Below are 22,822 nucleotides of genomic sequence, written 5' to 3'. Positions count from 1 at the left end.
TGTGCAATCGTATCTGAGCATCAGCAATCCTCAAGGATTCTGGACTTTGCAGAGTGCTTTATTATTGTAGTGGTGGGAAAATGAGCATATTTGTAGCTAGCACAAACTTTGCCTCAGAGTGAGCGGGTGTCACAATTCTAATCAGGATGATACGACCAAGCAGCACACCTAGCCCTTAGAAAATGTGTCTTTTATTTTGTGTACATCAGTTTGTGATCTGTGTTTGCACAGAGAGGGAAAAAGTACAATTTGTAAACTGCTGTATTGAGAGGCCACCCCCGCGTCTAGGGGAGGGGGGCCTTTAGTGGGCATTCCGTGCCCGCCCCTGTAGGTAAAGTTTCGATTCTGGGGTTGGACGTCATGGGGAGGGTCTCGGTAATGCGAGACTCTTGGTGGGCGTCCGAGGACCCTCCTTCCCAAGGCGATAAGGAGAGCAGCACCCCGGGAAGTAGCCCTCTTTCGTCTCTCGCCTGGGTAGCAGGAAGGCCAGCCAAGAAGAGTTGCGGAGTCGAGACTGGTGGCTTTTGTTTTTCTGATACACAGGTGAGAGGCCATAGCGTAGCGTAATGGGGGAGCCAGCAGTAGCGGATGGGGCCGGGAGCCTCAGGTTCGGGCCCTCGTGATAGCGCACGTTTAGTCAGGAAGTTTTTTTTTTTTTTTTTTTTCATTGTTTTCCCGTTTTTTTGTGGCAAAGTAATAATGCATGGAGAGTTGAATAAACCCCCTCGTTAAGCCTTATGGTGGGGGTACCGAGCAGTGATAACGCAGGCTGAGCGGGTGCAGGGATATCGGACAGGCGGAGGGAGGGGTGGTCCCCCCTTTTCAACCCGCGTGGCGTGCTGCGGTGCGAGTTGGCCTGGGGTTCACATTAGAGCGCGGTTCGAGCCCCGGTAGGGATGCTGCGACATCGTCACAGAAGCATGAATGAGTAAAGATAAATAAGGAGAGATGAGCGCAGCGTGGTGCTGGGGCGCGATGTTTAAGGGAATGATTGTATGGGGATTTACGGAGCGCATTTGCATTTGTGGCGGTAATGGTTTTTCACTTTGGGTTCGATGCCGATTAAGTATGGCACAGTGAAACGATCCTGGTAGGACAGCAGAGCGCAGATCATTTGCTGCACGGTATTACGGCAGAGATGTGGAGGAGGGGGAGCCAGAGCGCGATGTCAAGGTGATGGATGGGCTAAGGGCTCCGAGATAGGTATTCAGGGTTAGGAGACGCGCCCTGGAGGCACGGAGGGGTGCAGCTTGAGGGCGCCGCGTATACAGGGCGGCAGTTCACATTGCTGGGCACATGGGAGATTTCATTATGTGAGAAGGGAATTTTAAACGGTATGCAGGGTGAGGGAATTGGCATTTGGATCACAGAAGCCGCTTCTTCATTCAGATGTATTGTCCTTTCGGTCAGGCACACATAGGGGGTCTGGCCATTTCACGGGGAACATTGCACCGTTACTCATTTAACAGCATCTTAATTCGGTGCGTCAGATGCCCACTCACAGACAAGCAGCTCTTTTTGTAAATGGATTGGGGGGTGGCATTATTCCCACTTTTTGCCAGCCTAAGTCATAGAATTGCAGCAGCGCAATTATGTAAAGGGCTTTGAAGGGTTTGGTGGTGTGCAGGCAATGCGAGTGGGGCTGTTGTACATCAGAGGCGGATATGGTGCATGGGTCCAAAGGACAGGGGTGGCGCGTAGTAGGTTGTGCGCCAGTGCAATACCGGATGGAAGGGGCAGGCATGTTGGGACTCATTAATGATTGTATTTTCTTTCTTAGTAGGTAAAATGCCGCCCAAGCGGGCACGGGGGGGCAAGGAGGCCCCGGCATCAACAGAGGAATTTCGGTCATTGGCGGCATTGTGGGAGGTCGCAAAGAAAGGAGGTATCGATTGGGCGCTGAGGACCCTATCGCAAGATGGGGGTGCGAGTGGGCAGCAGGAGTCCACTTTAGCAAAACGGGTACGGCGGACGCCTAGTCGCTTTAAGGACGCTCAGCAAGAGAAGACCAAGCGGGTCTCAGGTCAGCGAACGACCGTTCCAGGTGAGGCGATGGCAGAGGGCCTGCCCCTGGTGGTCAAGGACACGATGCGGGTGGCGAGCGTAGGCGAGACAGCTGAAGCAGCAGAGAGTGGGTTGTCGCTTAGGGAGGGGTCGACACAGAATGCGGTGGTGGCCAGGGGGGCAGCCCCGGATGGTGGGGGGGCGGTGCCCGTTGCTGCAGCGCGGACCCTAGTGGAAACAGTTCAGGCCCCGGTGGTGGCGACACAAAATGGTGGGGTGGCTCAGGTTTGGGTCCAGTCAGGGGGTGTAGTACAAGCACCGATGGTGATGGCTAACACAGCTCAAGGCCCAGTGAACAACGCAATGTCAGTGGGGGCGGGGCCAGTTACGGTGTCTCCAACTCCACCCGCTGCGCCGGTGGCACCGTCGCATGCTCCCCTTATGCATAGCCCAGTTTTATACGGCTCGGCATCTTTGGCAATGACTCCGTCGGCAAGTATAACTTGGCACGTGCCGGCAGATACAAGGGAGAAGATCTTTAAGGGGGAGTATGTGGATGTGTTTGATCTGATTAATGCAGGTGTGGTCCCGGGGAAAACCAGATCGGGTAAAGATGGGGAAATGAAACAGAAGAAGGTCTGGGTGGAATGGTCATTGAAGAACTGGGTGACTGGGTTTGCTATATATGCAGCAATTATGGTGGAGCGGTTCCCCGCATTGGCGGCACAGTTGATAAGTTACATGGCATTGATTCATGGGGCGGCTTCAGAATTTCAGGGAACGGCATGGTTGCAATATGACACGAAATTCAGGCAGATGAAGGCGGTGAAACCCGACATAGCATGGGATCAGCGCGAGATTAATATTTGGCATGGGGAATTTTATTCAGCGGTACCAACTAGCAAACCTGCACATTCCTTTCGAGGAGACAAGGGTGCCGGGGAAAAGAAACAAGCATGCTGGCAATTCAACAAGAATGAATGTAATAGAGGGACGGCTTGTAAGTTCAGGCACATGTGTTCCTTCTGTGGGATGTTTGGCCACCCAGAGATCAAGTGTTTCAAGAAGGGCGGAAAGCCTAAGGAGCCCGTCCTTCCCCTGCAGCTCCCTTGCAACCAAAGCCCCGCCCTGCACAGTGAAGTTCGGAACCTGCCCACGCCCATAAAGCTCCCAGTATTAACCCATCTGCTAGCGAGGTATGAGAGGGGGTCAGAAGCACAATTCTTGTATGAAGGTTTTAAGTACGGTTTTCACATTCCCTCGGCTGCAGTCCCATCCGCAGTTCCTCCCCGCAACCAACGGTCAGTGCTACGGAATCCAGAAGTAACGTGGGAAAAGATTAGCAAGGAGTTGGCCCTGGGGAGGGTGGCCGGTCCTTTTCAGACAATGCCTAGGCCGGACCTGGTTTGTTCTCCCCTAGGGCTAGTTCCGAAAAAAGAAGTTGGAAAATACCGTCTCATTCACAACTTGTCAAGTCCGGCAGGTGGGTCAGTCAATGAGGGTTTGGATCCAGAATTGTGTGCAGTTCGTTACACCACCTTTGACTCTGCTATTCAGAAATTGCAGCTGCTGGGGGGAGGGGCTCTGATGGCAAAGGCTGACATTGAGTCGGCCTTTCGCCTTCTGCCGGTCCACCCGGAGGACACTAGGTTGCTGGGATTCACTTTTGAGGGCAATTTCTTTGTGGATCTATGTATGCCGATGGGTTGTTCCATTGCATGTGCAATATTCGAGACATTCAGTTGCTTCTTGGAATGGACAGTGCGAGAGTTGATGGGCGCGCGAGAGGTGGTGCATTACTTGGATGATTTCCTGTTTATGGGGCTGGCGGGCGCGTCCGATTGTCAGGAGGCTCTTGTGGGTTTTCAGCGCATGGCGGGGGCCTTGGGGGTGCCTCTGGCGGTGGAGAAAACGGAAGGACCGACAACCCAGTTGACATTCTTAGGTATTGAGATAGACACGGTTGAAGGAGTGTGCAGATTACCTCAGGAAAAAGTTAAGGCATTTCAGGGGTCCTTGGACCAATGCTTGAGGGCACGCAAGGTTACTTTGCATCAGCTACAGGTGTTAGTGGGTCAGTTGAATTTTGCACTCCGAGTGATACCTATGGGCAGGGTTTTTTCCAGGAATATCGCCAGGGCGATGTCAGGTTTGAAGGAAAAACACCATCACACTAGGCTGACAACTGAGATGAAGGATGATTTGGTCACGTGGAGGGATTTCTTGGAGGATTTCAATGGGTCGGTAATATGGCAACAACCGGCGCAGGACAACAGAGAATTGGAACTTTATACGGATGCAGCAGGTAGTGTTGGTTTCGGGGCAGTGTTAGGAACAAGGTGGTGTATGCAGCACTGGCCAGCGGAATGGTTTGAGAGGGGGCTGGTCCGCAACATCACATTTCTGGAGTTATTCCCCATTATTTTGGCTCTTCAGATATGGGGCAATTTTCTGGAAAACAAAAAAATTGTGTTTTGGTCTGACAGTATGTCAGTGGTTTTGGCGGTGAACAACCAAAGTGCCAAATGTCCTTGGGTGCTCCGTTTACTGAAAGTGCTGGTGCGGGAGTGTCTGCGGCGTAATGTGCATTTCATTGCAAAGCATGTGCCAGGCGTGGTTAACACAGTAGCTGATTCCCTGTCTCGTTTTAAGTTAACAGAATTCAGAGCGCGATGGCCGCAAGCAGACGCTCAGATGACAGCCTTCCCGGAGAGCCTGTGGAAGCTTGGTGCCCCATTGCTCCCGATCTCATAGCGGCATCGGTTGCTCCCAAGACTAAGAGTAGGTATGAGAGGGATTGGCAGGTTTACAGGGCTGTTTTGCAGAGCAAAAAGGGTGTGGGAGAATTTACACCACAAGGGGTGCTCAGTTTCATAGTTAGCCAGAAAGATGGGGGAAGGTCCCTGGCTCTGGTACGCAGACAATTATCAGCAATAGCCTTCTTTGCAGGGATAAAAGGGGTGACGGATCCCACTAAAGACCTTAGAGTGAGAAGGGCCATGAAGGGATGGGAACGATTGGTTCCAGGGGAAAAGGATTCCAGGAGACCGATCGATTCCAAAAGGTTGGTGAATATCTTGGGGGCGTTGCCGCAGGTTTGTTGGTCGCATTATGAGGTGCAATTGCTGCAGCTGGCATATTCATTAGCTTTCTTTGGGGCATTCAGGGTATCAGAGCTAGTGCCAAACTCTAAGATGGACAGACAGGGTGGGATCGCCGTTGATGATGTGGTGATGGCAGCGGGCTTGCTGCAGGTCAGGGTACGGCGGTCGAAGACAGACCCACTGGGAAAAGGAGTATGGGTGCAACTGAGAGCAAGCCAGGGGGCGGGCTATTGCCCGGTGATGTTGATGGAAAGGTTCATGCAGATGAGGCCAGGATGTGAAGACAATAGGCTGTTGGTGCATGAGGATGGTACACCGTTGACGAAATTCCAGTTCACGCGAATATGCAAGCGGGCTCTGGAATTGTTAGGAGAAGACATAGCTCATTTTACGTCACATTCATTCCGTATTGGGGCAGCTACTACAGCAGCGGAATTAGGACTATCACCGGGTGCTATCAAGAGAGTGGGCAGGTGGAATTCAGCGAGTTTCGAGCGCTATGTGCGACCACAGCTGGTATAGGTGGGGTGGTATCCTCAACAGGTTGGTATTTACCCACTTCTCTCTTTTGTATTTTGTTTCTGGTCTCGCTTGCAGGGGTGGCAAGCCAGAGGATGCAAGTATGCTGGTGTGGAGATTCGGTCATATGCAGAGCGGGGAATTGGTTTGGAGAATCTGGGGTGGACAAGACGCAGAGGGCCCTGGGAATTTCCACAACTGGTTAGGTTTGGAGGGCCTGCGGGCTGAGGACGTTTCAACTCATTTGAGGAGTGCGCTCAATAAAGGTTTGCCTATTCCAGATGTGCTGGTTATTCATGTCGGGGCTGAAAATATGGTCCCAGGGGGCAGGCGAGAAGCCAAGGAGGCATTATTCTCTCTTCTTACTTGGATCAGAAGGGCATTGCCGGACACAGCAATTATTTGGTCAGAGGTTCTCACTCGGAGGGAGTGGGGGTGCGATGTGCCGGCAGCAGCAATGAACACGTCAGTAAAGAAAATGAATAGGGAGGTGGAAAAGTTGTTGAGGGGTTCACAGATACTGGTTATTAGACATACCTTGCTGCAGACATTGACCCCAGATGAGTATCGGACAGGGGGGGTGCACCTGACCAGGGTAGGTTTGGAGGTGTTTGTGCAAACAATCCTGGGGGCCATTATGTTACACCCCGGTAGAGTGGCAGGGCGTTAGCATGGGGGGAGGGCAAGAGCGCCAGTGGGGCTCCTTGCCCTGTGGCGGGGTCCCTGATAAGAGAAAAGGCTGAGGGACTCCTTTTGGACGGAAAACGGTTCACCCTGGAGCAGGGGAGGCAGTTATGGCGGCTCTAGGCTGGCGGGAGAGGGGGCCGTCCTGCTGGTGGTCCTGGACTCTCTGGCTCTACCCTAGTAGCTGGTGGCTTGGAAAGGGGGTGGTGTTGTGTCCTGCTGGTACAACACTCCTCTAGAGATGCCAATTTGTATATATATGGTAAACTGTGGCGCATATGTATGGGCGCAGCATTTATGTGTGAATTTAATAAATGGTAAATGTGGGAAGTTTTACCCACAACTGAAATGGATTTTGGTATAATAATAAAGCTACGCAGAGGACACCAATCAGTTGTAAGTGTCTCACTGGGAGAGGGGTGAGCCTGGGGTAAAGAGCGAATGGCACGAGATATCCCCACTATGAGAGGCCACCCCCGCGTCTAGGGGAGGGGGGCCTTTAGTGGGCATTCCGTGCCCGCCCCTGTAGGTAAAGTTTCGATTCTGGGGTTGGACGTCATGGGGAGGGTCTCGGTAATGCGAGACTCTTGGTGGGCGTCCGAGGACCCTCCTTCCCAAGGCGATAAGGAGAGCAGCACCCCGGGAAGTAGCCCTCTTTCGTCTCTCGCCTGGGTAGCAGGAAGGCCAGCCAAGAAGAGTTGCCCACCCACCCATCCCTAAGTTCAATTGTTGGGGGCGGGGTCCCTGATAAGAGAAAAGGCTGAGGGACTCCTTTTGGACGGAAAACGGTTCACCCTGGAGCAGGGGAGGCAGTTATGGCGGCTCTAGGCTGGCGGGAGAGGGGGCCGTCCTGCTGGTGGTCCTGGACTCTCTGGCTCTACCCTAGTAGCTGGTGGCTTGGAAAGGGGGTGGTGTTGTGTCCTGCTGGTACAACACTCCTCTAGAGATGCCAATTTGTATATATATGGTAAACTGTGGCGCATATGTATGGGCGCAGCATTTATGTGTGAATTTAATAAATGGTAAATGTGGGAAGTTTTACCCACAACTGAAATGGATTTTGGTATAATAATAAAGCTACGCAGAGGACACCAATCAGTTGTAAGTGTCTCACTGGGAGAGGGGTGAGCCTGGGGTAAAGAGCGAATGGCACGAGATATCCCCACTATATTATACTGAAGACTGAATTGGTGCTATTAGAACGATATCTACATGTGCTTAACTTAATTGATGCGAATGATGGCCATGTGCCAAATGTAGCACATGGTGTGGTGGTAGTGGTGTGGTTGACACTGAGAAAGAACTAGAACGCATTACCAAATAATGCACAGATATCTGAGTTCTTGTTCTGAGTTCTTGTGGGTTTTCCAGAGTGATAGACAGTCGCCCCACTGCTTTCTTGCAGTGTGACAAGAAGATACATAAAATGGTAATAACTACCATTTTATGCTTCTGCTTTTCACACTGCAAGAAAGCAGAAGGGTATGGTTGAGGGTGGGTAGGTAAGTGGTGCTGCTCTGAGAGCAGGGCTGAGCAGTGGGGGAGTGCTGTGCCCACTTCTGAATTATCATGACTGGTTTGGTTGGCCCTCTGGGGCTGCCCAAACCAGTCATGCTCACTCTGCAGCCTGCATGGGGAAAATGGCCTCCCCATAAGCCCCTGGCTGGGCGGCGGCCCCACCAATCACAACTCTGCCATTGCAGCGTTCTGGTTGGCTTAGGGGAGGGAGGCTGTCTGCTTCTGTTCCTGTGATTAGTGCGAGCCGCTACTGGTGATAGACTCCATGCAGAGTTGGGAATCCTTTGTTTCCGGGTTTCAGCACGCACTCCAGTACAGAGATGCAGGAGTGGTGTGCAGGTTGTCATTCTTACCACTAAGTTAGTGTTAGGAATAAAATGTTGCACCTTTCCCTGGGCTAGCATGTTAAGTCACGTCCAGTTAAAAAGATTCTCTATCCACTCTGGGTAAAAGGTTGTCTAACAGTGATCTCAAAACCTTCTTGCAGGTTATCTGCAATCCTCTACGTGGTGAGATATTTGTTTATATCAAATTTGCTTATGCTCGTTCAAGAAACTGGTATTCAGTTTTTAATTTCATACATTCTATTACTGAATTAATTAATTTAAACTACATTCCTTTCATTGTTTTCTCTTCTGGATTTAGGCCAAGGCAGCAAAAGGTAATACGACCGACTCAGAGCCACTGATATACCATATATGAAGAATAGTTACATGCCGTTCAACTGTGCCAATAACATCATGACCCAGGACACAGTTACCGTATCTACGGTAAGCTGCACAATACCTCAACGAAATGTATCCACATGCATAGAGGTAAAATGTGGCCTGAGGCAATTATGTTCGACTAATATATGTGTTGAAAAACTTACCGGCAGGGGCTTTAATTTTGATAGTCACCATTTCCTCTGTGAGTTTACTCTTTTTTATGACTTGAGCATTCAGTGGACACCCTGATAAACTAAAACGATAAATAGATATTAATATCAATCCATGACAAAACATAATTTCTTAACCGCATTGTGATGCATTACTTTAATCTACTAATCTTTTAGGTCGGTGGTTCTTAAATTTGTGGACAGACACTGAATGTCTACTGGAAGGCAGGGAACCATGGCAAGCAATTATTATGATGTTTAGCTGAAAAAATGCACACAAATATATTTAAAGTATTGATACACACCAAAAGAGTCAAATTATGAAATGTTTTATTAAATTTACATATATATATAAAGAGAGAGAGAGAGAATTTTAATGGGATGCTTGGAAGCTTTCAAAATGTGGTTTTATTTCTAAAAGACTAGGGGCCCGATGTAGGTAAATGGCATTTACTGATTCGTAAATACCGAATTTTACCGATTCGGTATTTACAAATTGGTAAGTGCAATATAGGTATATTTACCGAATATTTTTCCGAAACTGTAATATTCAGTAATCTGTAACATTCGGTAATTACCGAATCGGTATTTCCGGTATTTCGGTGATTCCTATGGGCCATGAGGCCCGTAGGAACCAATGTCAATTACCGAATCGGTAAATACAGATTCGGTAAAATTACCGAATTTACAAGGGGGACAGGGTGTCACTTTGACACCCTGTTGCACCCCTGATACAGGCTTGTGTGCCATGTGACACACATGCATGTCCTCAGGGCATGCCTGTGTGCCACATGGCACAGGTGTACATGCACAAATGGGCATGTACACAGAAATTCGTTATTTACCATACAATAGTATTACATGGTAAATAACTAATTCTTAGGGGCCCATGGCCCTGTTTCCAGTGCCACCTACATATAAATTGACCCATTCGGTAAATATACCGATTCGGTATTTTACAGAATCGGTAAATTTACCGAATCAGTAAATTTACCGATTCTGTAAGATATATGCCCCCTACATCTCAATCACCAAATACCGGTCGGTAACGGCCGAAATCGGCTGTTACCGACCGGTATTTGGTGACCTACATCTGGCCCAAAGTGATAAACTAGAATCTCCCACATTGTCTTCCTTCCTTGCTTCTAATTCTCCCTCTCTTTTTGTCAGCATATACCAGTGCATTCATTACTGAATCTCTTAGAACGTAGCCACCTTTCGTTCTTACTAGATTCTAACCCACCATCATAAAATAATATTTCATTCTGAGACACTATGCTTGAATGATATGTTCATGGATGTGTTTCAACACACTTACTCATAAATGTCTTTGTGGATTGGCCTTGAAATGTCCATTTCCATCTTAGTAGAAATGCAAAGAGGACAGTGGCGGCTCCTCCGCTAAGGTGGAGGAGTGTCGCCTCACTGCTCTCTGAGCAGTCCAAGAAAGAAAAAGAAAATGATAATAACGCAGCGCTATTATCAATTTATTTTTCCTATTGCAGTGGCTCAGTTGGTTATGTGCAGGCGGAGCTGTGCTGCATGACATCATAGCACTAAAGGGGGAGGAGTGGTGGACACACGCTATAAGTGGCATGGCGCTTTGGCCAACCATTTCGAGCCAGCCGAAATGTCATGCGCACTTCGCATGTTCTCCACTCTAGCTGCATTACAGCCTGTGTGGAGAAAATGCCCAGGCTCCGACTGCCTGTCTGAGCACCGAACCATGGTGCTAAGGCTAATCACAACACTGCATTGCAGTGTTGTGATTGGCTGTGGGGAGCCTTGGAGCCTGAGGGCTTCCTGTTGCCGGACTCAACATCAAGAGGATGGAGGAGTGGCGGCAGCCGGCTGGCCGGCCGTAGCAAGGTACGTGTGTGGTTTTAGAAAAAAATATTTTTCATTCCCCCTCCTCACCCCACCACTCCTGTCCGTTAGCTTCCGCTCCTGATAGAGGATACACTCTTCTCTTCATTTGTATTAATTGTCTACTATTAGTGCTTCAATTTTCCCAATTTAGGTGTTTTGGGGTCCATTCAGAAAAGCAAATATTAGTATGTGAGCTAGCACTGCAGCCATACCTTTCTACACACATAAAAATGCTTCTCAGAATTGACCCCTAAGTGTTTTATTTCCATTAGATGCAAACCATTGTTTTTGCACTCCTGCAAAACTCTGCACATTGCATGCTTATATTTAAATTATTATTTCAATGTATGTATTTATTACATCTATTATTATGTGACTACCAGTAAACGTAAATTAAGTTGACATATATTTCGAATGTTGAGTATTAAATTCCATATGATGGAATTGAGACTCTCTTGGCCAGATTGCTGGCTGTCCTCCACTGAGGTGATCATTTTGGGTGCAAGCCCCATGACCTTAAGCTGCTTTGACTAGTTCTAGGAAAGGTCATATTCTCAAGGGAGAGCATATGGAATTGTACTTTGTGTATGTTTAGTTTTAGCTTCAAATTAATCATCCAGTTTTCGATTTCCTTGAGGGAGGAGGTTAAGGTATTGAGGCTTTTTAAACTTTCAGTCTAGATGTATATTTATATAGTGTCCAGGCATTGTTAAAAGGAGATGCCCTGGCAGTACACACCTTGAAATGTCCAGTCTGGTCACTCAAGGGCAGGCCTAAACCACTGATTGATTCAAACTATGCAACTAGAATAAAAAATGCCAAGAAACCTTATCTGTTTTAGCTCTAGTGAGCATGCAGGTGGATCCTCTGTTTTCCTACATTTTCCTCACCCTCTGTGCTTTATTCTGGACCTCATTGGAGGAGGGTATTGCACAAGAATATCATTGTCAGACATAAATATTGTGACCTAAATATTTTTTTTAATCTCAATCCATTGGAGTTATTAATAGAAAATCTATACCCAACGGGAATATTGTTATAAAAAAAAGTTTTAGACACAATCTTGATATTCTGACCAGGTAGGATGCTAACCGGGTGCCAACATTTTCATAAACGTGAGAGATAGCTAATCGTATGACACAAAGTTTGAGGTGGAATAACAAGCACCTTATACCCTTTCACTTGCTGCTCATTTCTACTTTAGTAACTTCCCACAGAAGATCACCCAAGTACTTCAATGAAAATGTGGAAACCCCCAAAAGCTGCAGGTGCAGTGGAAAACTTGTTGGCATGTTGACCTCCAATGAATTTTACGTTCCTCTTATTCCTATATTACTGCTTCCTTCCTCAGATACTCCCGCCATCATCTTGCATTCACAAATGCTCACTTTAATGTGAGACCTTTGACAGTTTTATGGCTCATTAATTAAAAAATCAAATGGTTGGAAAGCTATCAGATTTTGTATGGGGTTACCCTTTTTTTTTTTAAATCATGCAATTTTTCAGAAAATAAGTTTTTAGTCCACATGTAGCATATAGCACTATTGAATTATCGGCCCGGTTTAATGTTTGGTGGAGAGAGCTCTCCATCGTAAAGGCAACTGAGTACTCTCATGCCAAACTGAAAGTCTGACTGCCTCATTTATAGTGGGGTGGAGCTTCAGTATATCAATTGTGGAGATTGTTCCGTCTCCACTGCCGACATACACCTCCGATGGCACTACAGAGTAAGAGCTGTCAGAGGTCAGAGGTTTTGCCATTGGTCCGCAGCCCTATTTAGGGTAGGTGAGCTGTCACTGCCAAATAAAATCTGGAGGTAAGGGCCATTGAAACTGCAAAATAACCACCTCACCAAGGGAGGTATCTCCCATCTAGTGGGGGGTTATTGCATTTTTTATTTTCAAAAACAGAATTCTGCTTAGAGATTTGTTTTTGAAAATAAAAAACATTGAAAGTTTGCTGTATGGATCTGTAATTTTGATGGAGGGGTCTGTCAAACTTTCAGTGGAGTGATAGGATCCACCGTGATGGCAGTTCTTGCCAATGCAAGAGATGTCTGCTGGGCAGGCGGACATCTCAATATTTTGGCCTGAAGGAGTTAACCCCGTCTGCCAAGCTCTAAATCAGGCCCTTAGTTTGAGAAAGATGTTAAAAGAGGCCACGATTTTTAGCGCTTTGTAAATTATTAGACAGAGACACTAACTGAAAGCAAAACATAAAGCTGCTAAATTTGCCTGAGCTGGTATACATAGTGCCAAGTTATTTTTGGAGATTTCCAAACTATAATCATCTAATTTTACTTTGTCACAGTAACATCATAATGCTCCAGATTTCTACTTCTAGATCTAGATCGACTGAAACCAAGTGGTACATTAATAAAGCAATGTCTAGGAGAAATACTAGAGAAAACAAATATAAATAATACCTTCTGTGTGTGACAAAAACATTATTGACATGCCCAAGCCCATCACAGCCAGGAAGAGGGCAATGCGGTAGTTCTTGCTTGTTCAGTTTCCAGGCGAGGGGAGATGCATTCAACGAGCTCTCCTTCTGTCTCTTGGCAGCCAGAGGACAACCAGAAGCACTGCGATGGGTTGTGTATTTACCTGAAATGTGACCTTGGCCGTCACACCCAGTAACAGGGCATCTGGGAAAAAAGCAAACCAAGTAAACGCTGATATTAATTGAAGTATGAAATAATCAAAGTATTTTTCCAAATGCTGTCCACATTATTATTATTATTATTATTATTATTATTATTATTATTATTATTATTATTATTATTAGTGATTTGTAAAGTGCATGGCTACCATGGAAGGTTTCCCAGGGCGAGCCTCCTCACCAAACCAAGGACGGTCAACAGTCACATTACCAATTATAAAGGAGGAAACAACCAGGTTTTAAGCTGCTTCCAAAACACTGTGAGCAATGTTCAGGCTCCCAGTGAATGCAGCAGATCAATCCAGAGCTTAGGACCACGGAACACAAATGACCGGCCGCCCTGGCAAGACTTCCTAATCCTAGGAACCAATGCCAGACTCTGATGGCTAAATCAGAGTGCACGATTTGGAAACTAACCAGACACCAACGTTCTCAGATACATTGGCCATAATTTCTCCAATTAACATTTAAACAACTAATGAAGAGCTTGAATAGCACTTAGTTTGTCTACATGGCTTATCAACTTTAGAATTAAATATGAAGCAAGTTTGAAACTAGGAAGGAGAAAAAAATGGTGCCTACTTGATCAACATAGTTTAATTAAATGGGGTTTTTGCTGAAGTACTATAATATTTGCCAACAAAATATTGACTTGGTATTTTACTACTTAGGAACTCAGTATGTGCAAAAGTTTTAAAGAGTTAAGAGAAAAGATAAATCATTCCAATTTTTCAAACCATACTCTGTTGTGCAATCCAGAACAAAAAAACTTGGATAGGGTTCTTAATGACAGTGCTCACAATTCTACATGCACACAGCTCAGGTTATTAATAAGTAATATGATCAAGTAGACACTACGAGTCCAAAAGGATATAAATCCTTTCACATCAGGGCCTGTAGTTATGGAATTTTGACGTAGGGCCGCGCAGCATGTCACCTTGCTGTGCTGCTTTATGCCAAAATGAAAGGGCAGAAATGCACTGTATTTATGCATTACTGTGCATTCTCCCTGCACTGGTGCTGTTTTGCTAAGGGTGGCACTGTTGCCTGCAGGATTGTTTTTTTGCAGGATGGGGCACCTTCCTGCACAGAAACAATGCTAAGAGGTGTTTACCTTTTTCTAGTGTGTTGCAGAATGCAGCACACTAGAAAGAGGAACAATGAGCAGAAATAAAGATATTTTTCTTGGTTTTCCTGATTGGGAAGCTACATGATCAACATGATAAACCAGGGCTAGATATTATGGAGAAGGTGATTGTCAGAGCAACACACTACTCCAGCTATTAACACATCATGCCTAGAAAACATCATATTGAGTATAATAGCTGAGGACGAAGAACACAGACTAACCTCATGTGAAAAATTAAACACATTCAGTAGATATTGTACACACTTATACTGATTATAAGCATCCTTTATACATGTTCAAGTTGCAGAATATTAGGATGATGCAGACTTAGCCTGGATAGAGCAAATAAAAAGACAGCCTTTAAAGAACAGATATCAAAGGAGCAAATGGACAAAGTCATCAATGATATGGAAAATGGTAAAATGCCTGGATCAGAGTAATTCACCTCAGAGTTCTATAAAGCATACTCGGACCAGCTGCAAGAATACAGCGAAGTGTTTCTAATGGGTAGACTCCCATTATCCATAGGTAACACCATCATAATCAGGCAATTGAAATCAGGTAAGCATGCCTTATTAGCCAAGCTACAGAAGAAACTCCAATGCATCCAGAACGCCTCCGCCCGACTCATCCTGGCCATCCCCTGACGCAGCCACGTCTCCGGCCACCTGAGGGACCTGCACTGGCTCCCCGTCAACAAGAGGATCACGTTCAGGCTCCTCACCCACGCACACAAGTCTCTCCACGACCTCGGCCCCAAGTACCTCAATGACCGCCTGACCTTCTACACGCCCACCCGCCAGCTACGGTCCACTAGCCTCGCCCTCGCCGCCGTACCATGCATCCAAAGAGCCACCGCCGGAGGCGGATCCTTCTCCCACCTGGCGGCCAAGACATGGAACTCCCTCCCCATCCACATTCGGCTGACCCAGGACCACCTCGCCTTCAGGAGACAACTCAAGACCTGGCTGTTCAAGCAGTAGCGGACCCCTTCCCCCAAGCACCTAGAGACCCTTCCGGGTGAGTAGTGCGCTATACAAATGTTATGATTGATTGATTGATTGATTAAGAGCCTGATTTAGAGAATGTGGATTGGTTACTCTGTTACTCTGTTACAATTGTGACAGATATTCCGACCGCTGTATTAGAAGTGCCATTGGATATAATGCACTTGTAATATAGTGGACAGGATATCCATCACATTTGTGACGCAGCAACCTGTCTGCCAAACTCTAAATCAGGCCCTAAGTCATACCGCCCCTTACCCTTTCAAACTTAGATAGTATAATTCTTGCTAGAGTTATTGCCAATAGATTGTGGCTTGTCATAGAAGTTGTTTTATCAAATCAAATGACATTCATACCCACTAGACATGTCGCCCTAAACATTTGCATGTTATTGGCATTATGTATCAAATAAACCCAGAATATCCATGATTTGTTTTATAGAGTCTGAAAAGGCATTCGATTCATTAGAATGGTCCTTCATGATTATGGTCCTTCAAAGGATGGTACTGCATGCACACATGCTTAAGTTAATACCCTGTTATATGCATACCTGACAACATGCATATAAAACGTAAATCTTGTTGCAAGCTATTGGCCGGTTCTTGACTCACCAATTAGGGTGTTATTGATGTTCAAAAGGAAGTGGTCGCCTTTGAACCCCTTCCACTTTAGGAATCATGGTGGCAGCTTCAGGCTGATCCCTGGACCAATGACTGCTTTCACTAAAGTTATTCACAATGGAAAAACTTTACTTTTTAAAACAGCCTAATTTCCTTCAAGATACTTGGGCTGTTTTGAAAAGAAAATGATGAAATAGCTTCACAGGGATTGTAGTCTGGTGCCCCTTGCAGGCCACCATCCCTATGAAGGTAGCCAATCAGAGAGAGTAACAATTTAAGATCTGAATATTAATTAGACAGGTTGTTTTGCTATCGCCTTCAATTCCTTATTTTGCAGACTGACTCTTAGGTCAGTTCACAAAATAAATTTCAGGTTGAAAAAAGCCGTTGTGCTAATTTGAGACAGCTCTTTGTCATTGGTAGAATAGTACATCTGGGCCCTACTTACGATTATACGTTTCTGGGTCATCACATGCATTATTCTCAAGAAATATCACAATAATGGAAAAGAGATACCCTTTGCATATCTGCCAAAGTTAATGTCGCAAACAATAACACAGGGTAATACAGAGCATTACGTACAATGAGAATCCCAACTTTGATCTTGTCTTTTCATGATTAAGTACTTCATTACAGCCTGTTCAGTCAGAAATTGACAACACTTGATTCTCTGAATTCAGAGCCGCTTTTGTCAAAGATCACTAAACTAAGCATATTATTATGTTTGTGGCACTAAAAAAGGAACAAAGTGGTAGGCAGCTCCCCTAGTGATCAGAGATTCGTCTTGTTGATTCTTCAGTTGAAGAGGTGCAGTACCATAAATTTGCTAGATAAAGTTGCAATGAAAAAAGAGCCAGTCCTTTAGGGGAACAAAAGAGGGAAGTATTAAGATGAGGATATTGCTGGTACAAACCTATATGTTACAATGTGACTGCTAGCTCATCTCCCTAAACAGTTTGTTGGGGTTTCATTGTCAGAAATGCAGCTATGGTGATCAGCACTTATATCAAGTTAAAAAGGATTACCTTCATACAGTGTTGTTTGAGTAGAGCCAGGCTTTGTTAAAGGGAAGATTAAAGCTGGGATTCTCATCGCTTTTAATGCTTCAATTAACTATTGGTACAATTGTTACTATATCTGTAGCAGATTGGCAAATGGTTAGCCATTTCTCCCCTTTTGTGGGCCAGCTTCCGTGTAACGAAGAAGTAGTGGTACCATTGAGCCATATTTCTCAGTACTATGCAAAATTATTTGTGACAACACTTTATTGTGTAAAGTGACAGATTGGGCAAATATGGCATACACCATGACTTTCAGGTGAAAAATTTACCATGATCAGAGAACATTTTGGTGACTACGGACCTTAAATATATGTATGATCAGATAAAGTGATGAGAAACCTTGGAATCGGTAACATGATTTTAGCAGTATGCTTCTGAATAATTTTTAAGGCTACTGTACATAAAAGGCTAACATTTTCAAAAATAATGTTCTTCTAAATAGAACAATCCTCCCAGAAGCAATTGGGGCAATCACAATGGAACATTTCTACTTCAGGTGTAGTAAATGGAGTGAAGGCCCATGTGACATCCCTCTACCAAGTCTTTTTGCTGCTGTAGAATATACAGAGCTATTGTTCAAATATGTACAAAGCTGTCCAAACTTTTCGTGACTCCACAATAAGTTTGGACAGTAATATATGTTTACACCTACAGCTTTACAAGATGTTACATTGAAGAACAATACGAGCAAAACATACATATTATTAATATTATTTATTTTTGCACTTTTCTGGAGAAAGAACCTGAGCAAAAGAGTGTCACAGCATTGTACAAAAGTGGGAAGCTTTTAGGAGTGGAGAGGCTGAGTGAGTATTTCACGTTAGCTTGGCGGAGTCTGGTCTATGGAAATTACCTTCTACGATGATAGTGCCTGACGCGGATAGAACTGGAAGGTGATCCACTTTTATTTTGATAGTGTGCAGTTAGTTTTGAAGAGTGGCCAGGGAGAGAATGTTTTTTGCTTAGAAGGAGACAGAGTAGTGAAGTATCCTTGCCTGAGGGTCAAATCTCAGTGTCTTAGGGGCCATCTGATGGGGGTCGGTTTATGTGATCTTGTTATGCTGTGCTCTTGTGGGACAAAAGGCAGGATTGCAGGCGAATTCACAGAAGAAGGTAGCTTTGGGGATTTGCTGCAAGAAGGCCTGGGGATAGCGATAACAAGGGTTGTTGGTATTATCGAGGTTGTTGCCGGTGGTGTGGCCATGGTTGGTAAGAAGTTTAGTATGTCTTGTGAAAATACCAGCTTCTTTTCTGGTAATCCAGCAAGGGGTGATTTGATAGTGTAACTCACTGCTGGCATTATTGGTAACTCTGACCTCAGCATGGCTTGCATCAAGTCTCGAATGTAAGAACAGGTCTAGGATGTGGCCTTCTCTTAGTTATACATGGGCTGTGTTGCCACTGGGAGATGTCCAGCAGCTCATTGGCAACGACAGGGCTCCCTGGAGCATAATTAGACACATGATGAACTTAATGGACATTGCATGTTCATGTCACTATGAAACCCGCTTTCACAGTGAGCAAAAACTGATGGGAATTAAGTTAAACACTTTCGATTTTACTGATACATAGGTAAAATAAGTTTTATAGCCATTTTGCAGTGCTGGAACTTTTTGGATGCTATAATTCGCTTTTATTACACAAATGTATACCCTAGTCTCCTTATAGCTAATTATTCAACATGTGCTCGCACTGAACTGAGGACTTTCTTTCACCTTTCTTTTTACCAAAACAGACTCAAATGAAAAGCAAGTCATCACGGCTAATTCAGCCGCTCTCTTCCTGCTTCCGTTCTCGTTCAGGTCCCCCATGCTCGATGGGCATTCATCCGTTCTGTCCAAAAACGTGTGCTCCCCCGCTATATCTCTGCACTTAAGTCCACAAAAACCTCCAATGCAGCCTGAGAGCCACAGCTTTATTAGGAAGCTTACGACATCATCAGTATGAAACCGAGAACGAGCAGTGGAGGGTGAGTAACAGAGGTGGTGTAGATTTTCGTTCACAATTTAATAGGGTAAACATATTCTTTTAAATATCAGCTGAATCAGGGTTCCTTAGACTTACTTAAGATCAGGGTCTTCTTTTTCTTCCTTGGTTGGGGTCATTTTGGCACCACCTTTTCGGGCAAGAGGGCAGCCTGACAAGCTGGAAGAGGAACACACAATCACGTATAAATACAAACTGGCCCTTGGAAGGCCATTAAAAGCCACACTTTCAATCTGGTTCCTATATGCAGCTCATGGTGCCTGAAAACCAGGGGAAATGCTGGCCATTTCATCTCCTTTAATCCCCTCCCTTTCTTTGCTAATTCATTTGTTTGCTCTCTCGACATTAAGTTGGTTCCTGAAGCAAAGCCAGACTGCCACACCCCAGGCCTCCCTCCATCTTACATGAGGCTGCCACGCAGAGCGTTTCTATGACATACAAGTGTCAGTAATCCTACCTTCTGTGTGAGGAATAGTTTCCAGTCACGTGACCAGAGCCGTCACAGCCAGGTGTTGGGCACCTAAAACATAAAAATAAAAAAAATAAAGATATAACTAATTCAAAAAACACTGAATAAACAAGTCGTTCTGTTGTTTTTACTTAAGCAAACAAAGCTTTCTGAGCCAGGGTGGAAAAGCACGTTAGAAAAAGTGCACGAGGAATGAATGACTTGCTGGGAAATAGAACTGACAGAAAAAAAGACACTCCTGCGCCAAGCGAAAGTACTCGAACGTGTTGCAAATAGAATACATATACATGCAGATAATGTGGTCTATTCTTCAGGCTTAAAAGAAAAAGATTTGGAAACGGCGTGAGGCCCTTGTTAAAATACCTCGATGCACTCCACAACGTGAAATGGGGCCTTAAACGTTGTTACTTTTATACAGCACCGCACGGGCTGGATTCGAAAATACATTAGGATTTCATCCAATTGTGAACAGTAAGCTTTCTCCATTCCAAATGCTATTTTATGAGATGGGGAAGGAAAGATTGTCTTGCACGGAAATCTAAGTGATGTTGCTGATAATAAGCTGCAAAGCTCGTGATATCATCAGGGGCGGTTAGGGATCCAAAGTCCTTTAACTTCCTTCCACCTGCTACTCAATCAATCAATCATGCCATCTGTATAGCGCACTACTCACCCGGGAGGGTCTCAAGGCGCTTGGGGGGAGGGGTATGCTACTGCTCGAACAGCCAGGTCTTGAGTTGTTTCCTGAAGGCGAGATGGTCCTGGGTCAGCCGAAGGTGGATGGGGAGGGAGTTCCAAGTCTTGGCAGCCAGGTAAGAGAAGGATCTTCCTCCGGCGGTGGCTCTTCGGATGCGTGGTACGGCTGCGAGGGCGAGGCTGGTGGACCGTAGCTGGCGGGTGGGCGTGTAGAAGGTCAGGCGGTCGTTGAGGTACTTGGGGCCCTGGTCGTGGAGAGACTTGTGTGCGTGGGTGAGGAGCCGGAACGTGATCCTCTTGTCGACGGGGAGCCAGTGCAGGTTCCTCAGGTGGCTGGAGATGTGGCTGCGTCGGGGGACATCCAGGATGAGTCGGGCGGAGGCGTTCTGGATGCGCTGGAGTCTTTTCTGTAGCTTGGCTGTGGTTCCGGCGTAGAGGGCGTTTCTGTAGTCCAGTCGGATGGTGACGAGTGCCTGGGTGACAGTCTTCCTGGTCTCGGTCGGGATCCAGCGGAAGATCTTGCGAAGCATACGCAGGGTGTTGAAGCACGATGAGGAGACGGCGTTGACTTGTCTGGTCATCGAGAGGGAGGGGTCCAGGATGAAGCCCAGGTTGCGTGCGTGGTCGGTTGGCTTGGGTGCGGTGCCCAGGGCTGGGGGCCACCAGGAGTCGTCCCAGGCGGAGGGCGAAGATCCCAGGATGAGGACTTCCGTCTTGTCCGAGTTCAGTTTCAGGCGGCTGTCCTTCATCCACTCGGCGACGTCTTTCATCCCTTCGTGTAGGCAGGTTCTGGCGGTGTCTGGGTCTCTGGTGAGGTAGAGGATCAGCTGGGTGTCGTCGGCATAAGAGATGATGTTGAGGTTGTGCTGGCGTGCGATGGCTGCGAGAGGTTTCATGTAGATGTTGAAGAGGGTGGGGCTGAGTGAAGATCCTTGCGGGACGCCGCAGATGACTTCGGTGGCCTCGGAGCGAAACGGGGGGAGGCGGACTCTTTGTGTTCTTCCGGCGAGGAACGAGATGATCCACTCCAGTGCCTTCTCTTGGATACCGATGTTGCTGAGGCGCTGGACTAGGGTGCGGTGGCAGACCGTGTCGAACGCAGCGGAGAGGTCCAGGAGGATGAGGGCCACTGTTTCCCCCTTGTCGAGCAGGGTCCGGATGTCATCGGTGGCTGCGATGAGGGCGGTCTCGGTGCTGTGGTTGGCTCTGAAGCCAGACTGCGAGGGGTCGAGGGATCCGTTCGCCTCAAGGAAGGCGGTCAGCTGTCTGTTGACGATCTTCTCGATGACTTTAGCAGGAAAAGGGAGGAGCGAGATGGGGCGGAAGTTTTTGAGATCGGTGGGGTCCGCTGTAGGTTTCTTCAGAAGGGCGCTGATCTCGGCGTGCTTCCAGCTCTCCGGGAAGGTGGCGGTGTTGAAGGAGGCGTTGATGATGTTCGGAGTTGGGGTGCGATGGTGGAGACGGCCTTGTTGAAGACGTGGTGTGGGCAGGGGTCGGTCGGTGATCCGGAGTGGATGGTGTTCATCGTGCGGGCTGTGTCTTCGGTGGTCACCGTGGTCCAGGTGCGAAGGGTGGCGGTGGGGGGCATTGGTTCGACGGTTGGGTGCATGGGTGGGGCGCCGAAGCTGTTGTGGATGTCGGCGATCTTGCGGTGGAAGAACGAGGCGAGGGAGTCGCAGAGGTCTTGTGACGGAGTGATGTCGTTGGTGCCGGTGCTGGGGTTGGAGAACTCCTTGACGATAGTGAAGAGCTCTTTGCTGTCGTGGGCGTTGTTGTCCAGTCGTTCCTTCAGGGATTTCTTCTTGGTGGTGCGGATGAGCTGGTGGTGCTTGCGGGTAGTGTGTTTGAGGGCGGTCATGTTGTCGGTGGTCCGGTCGAGGAGCCAGGCTTTCTCGAGGGTGCGGCAGGTCTTCTTGGAGTCCTTGAGGTCGTCGGTGAACCAGGATGCCTTCTTGCTTCTGGGTCTGCTGGGAGTGTTCTTTGTAAATGTAAATGTAAATGTAAATGTACAGGACTTTATATAGCGCAAATCACCAAGCGGTTTCTAAGCGCTTGCTTAGGGAACCCGTCCTGGTATTCCCCTGTGAGATAACCCCGGCAGGGTATCCACAAGGTGAAAGCCAGGCATCCCGCCGCGAGGGGCCGTTGTGGAGATTAAGCAAGCTATTGCCCAGAGTCGCAGAGTGTGAACCCATGAATCGAGTAGGCACCGGAGCGAGAATTGTCGAGTCCATGGACATTTTAGGACTCAAGACCCTGCCGAGCCGGGAATTGAACCCTGGTCCCAGGCTGACCTCTGCTTCCAGGTCTGCCTCCTCTAACCAGTGAGCCACACTTCTCCACTTCTTTAGTGGCTCGAGGTCATCGGCGCAGGCGGTCAGCCACTGTGTGAAGTTGCGGGCTGCTTCGTTGGGGTCCGTTGTGTTGGCGGGTGGGCTCTGGCTGAGGGAGGTGGTGAGCTGGTCTGCGGTGATCTTGCTCCAATTCCTGTGAGGTACTTGTTGCGGGTGGTGGTGGGTCGTGGATCTTTTGAAGCTGAAGTGGACGCAGCTGTGGTCGGTCCAGTGGAGTCCGGTGGCGTGGCTGAAGGTAATGTACTTGCTGGAAGAGAAGACGGG

At 47.0% G+C, this 22,822-nt stretch overlaps 1 protein-coding gene across 1 annotated transcript in view; it reads right to left on the bottom strand.

Annotated features, from left to right (window-relative positions):
- ST18 (ST18 C2H2C-type zinc finger transcription factor) overlaps positions 1 to 22,822 on the bottom strand; it is a 184,650-nt gene that overhangs the window by 30,175 nt on the left and 131,653 nt on the right. The window contains exons 12-15 of the mRNA XM_078685664.1: positions 19,497 to 19,559; positions 19,118 to 19,198; positions 13,001 to 13,222; positions 8,701 to 8,789 (exon numbers count right to left, since the gene is read on the bottom strand). Coding sequence (XP_078541790.1) covers positions 8,701 to 8,789; positions 13,001 to 13,222; positions 19,118 to 19,198; positions 19,497 to 19,559 — 455 coding nt within the window. The remainder of the gene's footprint in view (positions 1 to 8,700; positions 8,790 to 13,000; positions 13,223 to 19,117; positions 19,199 to 19,496; positions 19,560 to 22,822) is intronic.

Source organism: Lissotriton helveticus, chromosome 4_1 (genome assembly GCF_964261635.1).
Source record: "Lissotriton helveticus chromosome 4_1, aLisHel1.1, whole genome shotgun sequence".
Lineage (NCBI taxonomy): Eukaryota > Metazoa > Chordata > Amphibia > Caudata > Salamandridae > Lissotriton > Lissotriton helveticus.
Note: the sequence above shows the minus strand (reverse complement) of the source record. Positions and strands in the feature narration are given on the sequence as shown.